The sequence below is a fragment of the Sitophilus oryzae genome, unplaced genomic scaffold (genome assembly GCF_002938485.1).
Source record: "Sitophilus oryzae breed Bouriz unplaced genomic scaffold, Soryzae_2.0 scaffold_1110_pilon_pilon, whole genome shotgun sequence".
Taxonomy (NCBI): Eukaryota; Metazoa; Arthropoda; class Insecta; order Coleoptera; family Curculionidae; genus Sitophilus; species Sitophilus oryzae.
The window spans coordinates 554,663-566,180 of record NW_022145739.1 but is presented as its reverse complement, the minus strand read 5'-3'; the positions used below and the strand labels follow the sequence as shown (position 1 = coordinate 566,180).

The 11,518-nt window shown below is 31.5% G+C and overlaps 1 protein-coding gene across 2 annotated transcripts in view; it reads left to right on the top strand.

Moving 5' to 3' along the window:
• The first annotated feature begins 1,306 nt into the window (after window positions 1-1,306).
• LOC115881432 (transcription factor AP-4) overlaps window positions 1,307-11,518 on the top strand; it is a 291,153-nt gene continuing 280,941 nt past the window's right edge. For both annotated transcript variants that reach the window (XM_030898916.1, XM_030898908.1), the window contains exon 1: window positions 1,307-1,744. In XM_030898916.1, coding sequence (XP_030754776.1) covers window positions 1,665-1,744 — 80 coding nt within the window. In that variant the 5' untranslated portion in view covers window positions 1,307-1,664. The remainder of the gene's footprint in view (window positions 1,745-11,518) is intronic.

Below are 11,518 nucleotides of genomic sequence, written 5' to 3'. Positions count from 1 at the left end.
TTTTAACTAGTAGTATAGTTCAACCCCAGAAACACGCTTATGAGGTTTTTCGCGAAATTTTTTTTTGAAAATTCGGAATTTTTTTTTGGATTTTTTTTAGTTTTTATTTAAAAAAAATAATTTCTTGATAATATGGCAACATAAGTAGTAGATTAAATTTACGAGAAAGGAAATCCAGAAAAGATCCAGTGGTTCTCAAAATTTTAGCAAAAAATTATTTTTTTTTAGAAATTTTTAAAGTAAAATAACTCCGTTATTTTTGACTTATTTGAAAAAAGATAAAGAGAAAATATGTTTCTTTTATCGAGATCTACTACCCCTTAAAATACTTGCACTTATTTCTGGGACACCCTGTATATTATTTATTTTAAGAAATTGGTGAATGCGCCAAGAAACGAGAACATTTATATTTAATGTTTTATTGTATGCATTTTTATTATTTTAAAAAGTATTAGAAACGACTCTATTTTACTATAAACTTAACCGGATAGCTTCCATTTTTTCATGGGATTCTGAAAAATTGTCAATAATAATATTTTTCAAAATTACCTTTATAAAACATTGCTTATCTAAACATAAAGATACTGTACATATTAGATTTATCAGATATTTACTATAACTATAGTAGATGAAAACAGAAGTTTATAGTATACCGTTGTTTGGCATTAAATTTTCAGTATTTTGTAGTTTATATTTTTTTAATAATATAATATCAAAGTTTCTCAAAGCTTGTTTTTAAAGTACTATTAGTAAATGTATTACAATACTTTGAAATGTATTAAGGATAATTTTTTTTAAATTTGCTATATTCCCAAGTTCCATACCTTACACCATATTGAAAACTACCCTGTAGAATGGGAATACAGTAGCGAAATTACTGAAAATTCAACATGTTAATTTTGTAAATAACTTTTTTTGAAGAGTTTGTGAGATTTTCTTTAACTACTTTATCAATACGAGTGCTTTATCTATTTTATTTATTATACTATCAAAGAAATTGTTTGATTTTCATTTTTTTACTGATTTATTTTCAGTTAATAATTTACCATTATGTAATAGTAATAAAATTTTACTTACTTAATGATATTTGTTTTATTATAAAATAATTAAAAATTATTTGCTAATATTTGCTACGTTTTAATCGAAATTCTTTAAATTCGCACTGATTTTCGTTTTGGTACTTATCAAATATCCCCTGTAGCATCGAGGATTCAGGGAAAACGTAAATAAACGTGGCAACGTCGGTTTCTGCTTCTACGACGGGGTCGGGCGGGGCATACGCCACAGCTGGCAGACGATACGAGTGTCCAACGAGCATTTCCTCCGCGTCAAAATTAGTACCGATGTTATGTTCGTATTTTTAACGTTTGTTATCAAATTTGTGAAGTTTGTGTCGTGATAATTGTTTATAACGCGTGTTTTTTTCGCATAGTGTCAATATAATTTCACATTTTCGATACTAAATCGAATAACAAACCGACGCTTTTGCGTATGAATCGGACCGTGGCGTCAACCGGCTCTCAGCTGTTTCCCGCGCTCGCAGAAAACCGCTGTGAGGCTTACGTAGCGTTTGGTTATCCCGCGCTCTGAATTTTATTAGTGTTCGAATCGTTTTATTATTTAAGTTTACCGGTAATAACAATCTGTGAGTGAATTTAGCCGTGATGTCGGTTTATATTGAGGATAGAGCATTGTTCGAGGAGAACGGGGACGACAAGAAGGACATTTTAGGAAACATCGCAAGGTAAGTGCACCGCATGATTTTACCCGCGTTTCTGTACACATGATTTTGACAACTAGTGTACGTCATCGTGTCCCACTAGGTCTTCGAACCGAGTACGCTTTTTTAATTGTAGTGTAGTTTATTACAACGGGTCCCCATTTTAAATTAAACGTAATTTATAAAAAGTTTACTTCGTACCATGCCTACGTGACTTTAACGTTTCTTGGCCGCAGTCCCAGATCTTGCATGTTCTTTTAAATCCGATTTGAGTTTCGTGCAACATTCAATTCTAAACATATTCGTATAATTCCTATCAATAGTTTGTTCTGGCGTGTAGCATGTGCCAGATATCACTTTTACCGCAGCTGATCCAAACTAAAAATAGCCTTTAATTCAGTGAACGCTGCTGCTGATAAAAAACCATGCAAGATGCAGGCGTTTGGCATTGAGATGAATGAAAGAATGATTCATGTAATATTCAGTTCGGTTCAAAAGTTTTACGTGGGTTAAAGTGGTCATAAATATTTACGAAATTACCAAGGTGTGGAACTAAGCTAGTGAACCCATTGCTTTCACGCCCTTACAATATGCATCGCTGCTTTCTCTTCGAGGTTGGTTGTTTTTTTTTAAATTGCCATCGAGACAAATATATTGGAGACAGGTGAAAGGGGGAAATATATTGCATTAAATGAAATTGATTGCGGCACATTCCATATTTTCTACAAATATGGATAATCAGAAATTTCATATTTTTGTTATTTATGTACAAGCTATTTTCTATTTTTTTTTTCAATTGCATATTATTTATAGATTACCACGAATTTAGCCATAAACTACTTATTTATATCACTTTATTACCCTACACTGTGGCTATATATGTGGATAAATCTAATAATAGCTGGTAAATTATACAGATTTACTGCAGTAAAAAAAATAGTTAAAAATAGACCTAAATAATAGAGTAGAAACATTTTCCCTGTTGCCATGTCCCCAATGCCGCGCCGGTTTAAGTAAATCTTTCGGAATGTGCTTAAATTGTTTTTAACTTTGATATTCTTTAAAATTCGACTGTATCACAGAATTAACTTCCAGTTGTACCGTATGTAATAGCAACATGAAGTCAGTAAATATTTATAGTTGCTTGTAAACCCACATGTTACATAAATATGATGTCGGTATTTTTACGGGGCAATAAAAATATAAACAATCTATTGGCAACGTTGAAAAAGCGATAACCAGTGGAATGCCGCTGTTTGTAGAGTAGTTTTGTTGTGGAGAAGTGTACTATATTTAGTACTACAGACTTGGATTAAATGGGTATTTTTTTATGTATTCATGAATAAATATTATTAATTAAATTACAGTTTGAAATATTGTGCAGTTATTAACAAATGTTTTATGATTTCATGTTGTGATGACAACGTATGGTAAACGTCAACGTGGAGTATTTTGGTCCCTAGAGGGGAAATAATAATTGAGTCGAAAAAAGTAAATTTGTCTGATATTTTAATTCAAATGTAGCTTGATTTTCTATCATTTTTTTGGAGATGTTACCTATCGAAATCATTATTTATATTCGTTTGCTGTTGTTGAAAAACTGAAAGACAAAATATGTCTGTGTTTCATGCGTTTTTTTTTTCTTTATAAAACCTATTGTATTTCAGTTTTACAATTTTGGATGAACATTTGCCCGTGATGTCTGCTTATCACTCTGGTTATCGTTATCTATAGATTATTTAATCTTTTTAAAGTTATTACAACATTTTAGTGGCTTAGTTTATGTGTGAATTACTTACATATTGTTTTTATTTATAGATGGGTAGAAGTAATTAGGAAAATTAAGTCAAATTAAGTTAATAAAATGGTTTAGAACATAAAATTGTGCACTATATGTGCATCTTTGAAGCGAGACTTCTTACTAACAACAATTAAATTGAAGGATTTGAAGGACATGTTGAAAAAGCGTAGTTTGAAATGTTGAAATAGTAATAAATTAAAAAAAAAATTATGTGTTCACAACATGTTCACTAATACACGTCACGTCACTACGTATTTCTAAGCTGTAGGCCATCCTTACCACTTTTCGTCTCGCGCTTGTGTGCCACGGCCTTGAATTTTTACTCCCAGCGCGCGTAAAGAAGTTTCACTGCAAAATTTTGAAGAAATTTGAAGATTCAATTGTTTGCTTTTGTAAATCATTGACGTCATTCACACCATTTAAGAGCTCTTGCATTTTAGTTGATTATTATGGTTTTGGGATAGGTAGGTGCTACTTAAATAGGTACTTTATTTGTGTCATAACAAAATTGTATGCTTAAGCTTCCTTCAGAACCTCGCAATTAGTGTAATAAATTAGTGGTTTCAATTAGCGTAGAAGTTTGTTCCTTTAATTTCAATGTAAGCGTTCATAACGTCAAAATTAGTAGTAGACATTTTCAATTAATAGAAAAAGTTGTCAAACTTTTAACTTTTCCTCTAAATTATACTTCAAAATTTGCGTGAAATGTCATTTTGGCCTTTGATTACCTATCTTCCGTCAAGAGATGAAGCTTTATTCTTCATAATTACCCAATACCTATAGTTTGTATATCGAAATTTTGTAGAAATTGCGGGTTAAGATCTGTAATTACAACTAAGGTACAGACTCCAATCAAAAAACTTTGGTTTATTGGTGTGTATTTATACTAGTGACTAAGTGACACATTTTTATTAGAATTGTACGCATATTTGTACAAACATTTGGGTCGTAACAGCCCTGACGCAAGTCGCCTCCAAATATAAATCCTCGTAAATATTAGAGGCTTTCGAACCGAACAGCGATCAAGGCAGTCGTTCCAACTGATCAAGGTCAATAGTTGTTTTTGTCTGTGTCGGTACGGCTCCCCGTTAGCCATCTCTCTCTGTCTCATCACTCTCGTCTCCTTTCAGCTGATTGAAATCGTAGTACAATTCTCGCATTACCGTAGAGTATTGAAATGGCAACAGCAGCAGCATTTCTTTAAAGAAATTACCTGGGGTGGAACTCTGTATCTCGACATTTTCTCCAAAGCGAAAGAGATAAGTAAGAGAAGAGATAGAGATCGTTGAAATTATTGAAACTTTATAAGCAAATCTCTAAGACTATCGTATAATCTCGGCAATATTCGTACTTCTAATCGGATAGAGATTTTTTATATAATCAATCCTGAAAATATTGTTTTTATGTTTTTTCCAGTAGAGAAATCATACTTCACGCATGGTTTTTCTGGTTTTATTTGTCAATCAAAGTCATTTATGTGACAGAAATCAAGCAAATATTGGAAGTTCCAGTGAAATTCTCATTTAATTTCTAAAATTTGTAATAATATTTTGTATTTACATCCAAAAGCAATGGAAGTAGACAGTAAAGGTAAATAAATTTCATTTAACTAAATAGAATTACTTTTTAGGACCATTTAAACTTACCATGCTAACCATTCTTTCTTACTGAGGAACATTTAAAGAAAACATGAAAAACAAGACAAGTAATCGTGAATGTTTTGTAAGCTATAAAAATATAAATATTGATTAGATTTGTTTATTTATTATTGATTTGGTTTAATATTGGACCTGCAAATCTTCACTTGAACTGTTTAACGAGTTTAACAGTTTATTAATAAAGTACTTTTCAATATTAAACACCATTGAACAGAAGAAGCAAACGTAAAAGCAGAGAATAGGTACATTAAAAATGCATAAAAGATAAATTTTATAACAGAGGTATTGAAATTTAGAAAACGTCAACATTTGACGTTTTCAATATTTTACCAAACCGTTCCGTAACCGTTTTTCAGGAACCGCTCTTTACCGTAGTTTACCGGTCTGGTTCGCCTGGTTTTGCAACGGATATGAATTGTACATGGATATCATTATACTTAATCTTTCCATTCTATGATTGAAACAGAAAGTGAAAAATGTCAACCGTTCATTAATAATTCGGGAAATATCTTCAAGGTTACGCTGCATCAGTCCGCCGTAATATTGTTATGAATGGCCGTGTTGTTTTTTTTTTCGTCGCTCTGAACGATCTTTGATCTCTCAGACTGTGTCGCTGCCTACTTTTTTAAAGAAATTAAAATGTAATATGTCGGGGGCCTCACTTGGGGCACCGGGTTACAGAGGCATTGCCCCGGTTTGTCTCTTTTTCGGTAGCGATTGTTATTTTTAACTTCATCATATTTTTATTCTTGTTTTAATTAATTCTATCGTGGTAATTAATTATGTTTGTTTTTACTTGTTTAATTAATGTTTACTATACATTTTTATGAATTTGTTAAGTATATTAGTTCAGAGTAACATACGTAAACATTTAGGAGAGGGGCATGCTTTAATGTACATATGGTAGGTTAATTTATATGTTTACGTCATTTGAAGTACGTCATGTATGTAATTTGCAGTTATATATTTCGTAAATAAATATATATATATATATATATATATATATATATATATATATATATATATATATATATATATATACAGGGTGTCCCAGAAATGAGTGCAGATATTTTAAGAGGTGGTAGATCTGGTCAAAATAAACATATTTTCTCTTTACCATTTTTAAAATAAATTGAAAATAACTGAGTTATTTAACTTTGAAAATTTAAAAAATAATGGCAACATTTTGAGAACCGCCGGCAGGTATTGCCAACTACATCCAATTACCCGGATCAAGCCCGGATTTCAGTTAATTCGACGCACTGTGTTGCCATATGGACAAGAAAGTATATGTTTACAAGTAAGTCATAAAATCACAACACCTGAGGAGTTTGCAGAGATGCATTACATTTTTAAGATTGTGATATTATTACATAAAATAAATTAAAAGTTAAATGTTTAAAAGTTAAATTAAAAAAACTTACCCAACATTAAAAAATATACTTATGACAGATCGATGTAACTGCGACAGTTCTCTTTTTTCGATACACACTTAACTAAAATACACTTCATTGTGCTGCTTTTTACTTGTACGTGCTATTATAAAACTGCTAAAATAACAGTCCCCATTTTTAACTTAACACATTATTTTCGTATAGGCTTCATCACAATTTGAACCACTGATTTACAAAACACCTTGAAAAGCATACATTACACATTACTTTGAATATCTTTCTGAATGAATAAATGTTGAGAATTATTGTCTCTTACCGCCACTTTACGAACTACTTTCAATCTAAGAAAATACATGTTTCACTCAACAATTTTAAATACGTATTTTGCTTTTTCGCTATTTTTTCGATGTATTTTGGCAATTCCGTCAACAGCTCAACCATCCATCGGCCAAGACAGCCACGCATCACTGGTTGGTAACTGCCCAGCATAGACAAACAGAAAAATTAAAAGACTGCCAGAAGACATACGACGCGCAGGCAAATGTACCTGTAGCGCATCGACGCAAGTGCCGAAATACGTCCATCTAGCTATCTGTGTTTCGACACTAGTCCGTTAGTCTTAGCATATTCAGAAAGAACACGCTAACCTCCAGCGTTGCCAATTTGTGGGGAATTCCCCAAATTTTGGGGAATCCGGAGCCGATTGGGAGTTTTGTGGGGATTTTAGCAATAGGGGGCGAAAATAAGGGAGTTTCAACATTTTATTGCTGATTGAAAATGGCGTAAAATTTTTAGCTTTAAAAACGGAGCGGGACGATATATCTTTGTCAACTTAAAAATTATAATCTGCTTTTTACTTGTGCTTCCCTTTGCAAATGCTTCAGTTGAAAGAAAATTTAGCGACCTCAAATTATTTAATGACTACTAGGGAAGGGATTAAAAAACAAGGAGGTAATTTACAGTTTAATCTCTCTAACATATATAATAAATATTGTATTTTTATTAAAATTATTTTTTTTTGTTAAAATAATCATATGGGGAATTTTTGGTGAATCGGGACATTTTTCTCCCCAAATTGGCGAATTTAATTTAGATTTTTGGGTAGTTTAGAAAATTGACATTGGCAACGCCGCTAACCTCATTCTTTTTGTTTGTTGTTTGTTCAAAAGTGGCACGCGGCGTAGTACAAGGCTTGATCATTTTTAAGAAAGTTTTGATTGTTAATTTTATTTTTCTGCAAACTAAACAGTTGTTTTTTATTAAAAAATAGCAGACAAAGGTAAGAAAGGTAATGTCCATGCCTAAGTTTTTATTTCACTGGCTATTCTTTCTAGAAATTATACCATCCAGCCCTCCTATTTAATTATTAAATGAAAGTGTGAAAGAGATATCAAGGGCTATTCTGTTAAAATATCATCCGACCAGTCTAGGCCCTGTTGTGAACCAGAAGGTCTGCTAAGTTGGATGCTGGATATAGAATGGAAGGAATATCATGGCCGAGAACAAGGCATAATTGTATGTCCCTTGATGTAGGGGGTAGGTTTGTTTCTAATAGGCAGTAAAACCAAAAATTCTACTGTGAATCTTCATATTCTAGGCCTGTAAAGGTAAATAATTCCTGGAGCCATCTCGAGGTATAGTACTCAAGTCGGAGCGAATCAATTGATAGCACGATGAAAAGAAATAATAGCCATCATAAAACTGTAAATATGTATATAACTAGTACAATGTAGCTATTTAACTGTAAGTACAATGTAGCTAGATATTTAGTAGAATAGGGGTATTATAAATTAATACAAAATACAATAATTGGTCATTCTTTCCATTCCCATTTAATCGTTTTCACATAAAAAAAGGAAAATTAAAATTAAGAGTGCCCTTAACCAAAAATAGTGAAATAAATGGAGGTAGTCAAATTTTATATTAGCGTGTAAGACTTTGAATAAAAAGGTGTAAAAGGATTATAAATGCTGTATTTATATCCTTTAGTATCATGATAATATAAAATTTGAGTAGGTATCTCCATTTATATCACTGTTTTTGGTTAAGGGCACTCTTAGTTTTAATTGCCTTAAAAATAATAAGTATAATAATAATTTAAATCTCCCGCTCTTTCATAGTTCGTACCTGTAGCCAAGTAGAGGGAGCTAAAAGCGCAATCTCCCAACATTTTACCACGCGATTCACCACTCTCTAAACTATTAACTTTCTCTATGCTGCCCAGTGCTTCTTTGTCGCGCCGGTGTGTCGAGCTTGCGTCATGCGAGGTTGCCGTAGTTTCAACAATTTCAAATTCAAGACACTCGAAGCAATCAAATTCTTATTAAATTTTAAAAATAAAACAGAAAAACATGAAAGGAAACAAACAAAACACAAATGAATTGATTATTGATAAGGTCACAAAAAAGAAATGTCTAAATTGTTTATCGTAATTCAGAATTCAATATATCGAAAACAGCCCGACGAATAATCAATTCATTTTCGTTTTGTTTGTTTCCTTTCATGTTTCTCTGTTTTATTTTTAAAATTTAATACAAATTTGATTGCTTCGAATCTCTTGAATTTGAAATTGTTGTAACTACGGCAACGTTGCTTAACATCGTCGTCTGACGCAAGCCTGCCACGACGGCGCGGCTCAAAGGACCAGTTCACACGTGGCACTCTTGGCCGACACGCGACGGTCGTTCTGTCAAAATACATCGAAAAAATAGCGAAAGAACAAAATACGTATTTAAAATTGTTGAGTGAAACATGTCTTAAATTGAAAGTAGTTCGTAAAGTGGCGATAAGAGACGGTATTCAAAGTAATGTGCGCTTTTCAAGGTGTTTTGTAAATCAGTGGTTCAAATAAAACAGAGAAACATGAAAGAAAACAAATATTGAATTCTAAATTACGATAAACATTTTAGGAATTTTTTTTTGTGACCTGGTTGTGAATAATATGATGAATCATTTTCGTAAACGTCATAAACGTAATGTTTTAGTTAATTTTCGGTGGTTTTGTTAAGTTTTCATTGAAAGGGTAAGTACTAAAATAATTAATGTGTTTTTTCTATAATAATTATTAATAATGAGCACTGATAAAAATTTAACATTCTTAATTTTTGAGTAGAAATTTTTCTATGAATTTATAAATGTAGAACTATGTAGAATGTGGATAACATAGGAGGTTACAACACTGCAAGGCACTAAAAAGTTTTTTCAAATTTCCCGGAAAATGTCAAGAAAAATTTTAAATTTTCAACATTTTTTTTCGCAAAAAAAACCTTATAGGCGTGTTTCTGGGGTTGAACTATACTACCAGTTAAAATATTTGCACTTATTTCTGGGACACCCTGTATGTGCTGGATAAAAAACACTTTCATTAAAAGGGTAAGCTCTAACTAAACATTAAAGGTTATAATTGTTTATTGAAACGATTGAAAATATTTCCTAATATGGCGAAAAAAGAAGCTAATTGTTAAGATTTATTTTTTCAGTTTACTCCACTGTAAAAAGTATTTAAAATATCGCCCGTTTCTCTACAATTAGTAGAGCAATCTACACTAATATGAATAAAATTAATTTTCGTATTTTTTTCTGTAGCAACTTAAAATAATTGAATTTATAGATAAACATGCAGAATGTGGGTATGGTAGGAGGTGGCAACGTTGCATTCTCTCCGACACTCTCTATGCCCGGTAAACGAATTTCCCGGGGAGTGAACAGTGGCACTCAAAAGTTTTTCAACATTTTCCGGAAAATGTCAAGAAAAATATAAAATTTTCAACATTTTTTTTTTCGCAAAAAAACCTCATAGGCGTGTTTCTGGGGTTGAACTATACTACCAGTTAAAATATCTGCACTCATTTCTGGGACACCCTGTATATATATATATATATATATATATATATATATATATATATATATATATATATATATATATATATATATATATATATATAAAATCCTTATGTCTATCAAAAATAGTAGATAAAATAGTACTAACCGCAAGGGTAGATTAAATGATACTTTAACAGCGAGGATAGGTTAAAAACTTTATTTCTTCTAGCACATTTTTTAATTGCTTCCTTTTTTGAAAATTTGTGTATTCCTTTTCATAAATTATTCGGGATTTAAATGGAAGTAGTGTGGATATGGCGTTTGTCGCCTCAGCCTGAATATCTGTTGGTAATTTATATAACATATTCACATGAACTTTTTTTCATATTTTTTGATAAAGAATCAAACAATACTTATTTAAAACTTTCGCAAGTTAATGATATTAAAAATTTTTAAATGTTGCTATTAGACTTGAATCAAGGCAAATTAATAAAATTGAGTTTATCTCATCAAGGAGACCGCAATCGACAAAATATCAAGAGACAACTTTTAATCGGCATTAAACTGCTTACACTATTTTGCTAGGAGGAGAAAAAAAAGTCAGTGGCGTACATGCTTTTTTTAGAAAAGTATTCTAGTGATAACCCATATACACGTCCCTGGTGAATATGTCGACACTTTTTTAGCTTTAAAATATGTCGCATTCATAGCAACTTTTACCATCAAAATTTCATTTGAAACAATAAAAGTACTTAGAAGAAAATTATAATAAATCAAAAAAAAAATTAAGATTTTATCACCCTGTAGCTACGAAACAAAGCAGAATCGGATCTATGTTCACTGAAAAAAAGGATCTCTCAGTCGAAATGAATATGACTTTGACCCAAAAGATTAGCGCTTTTCAATAGGGCCAAGAACGACGTTTCTTTGCCCAAAGCATTAACTATCTTTTCATAAGCTTTAAAAAATTACTTTAGAGAATACAAGAATCTATCTGTCCAAAGTATTTCAGTCTTGACTCAAAATGAATATGCAAAGAAGTTCTTGCTACAAGAACAGTAGTCTCTTTGATTCATGCAAAAATTCTTGATTGATAAGGGACATTTCTTGATTAAAGAGACAC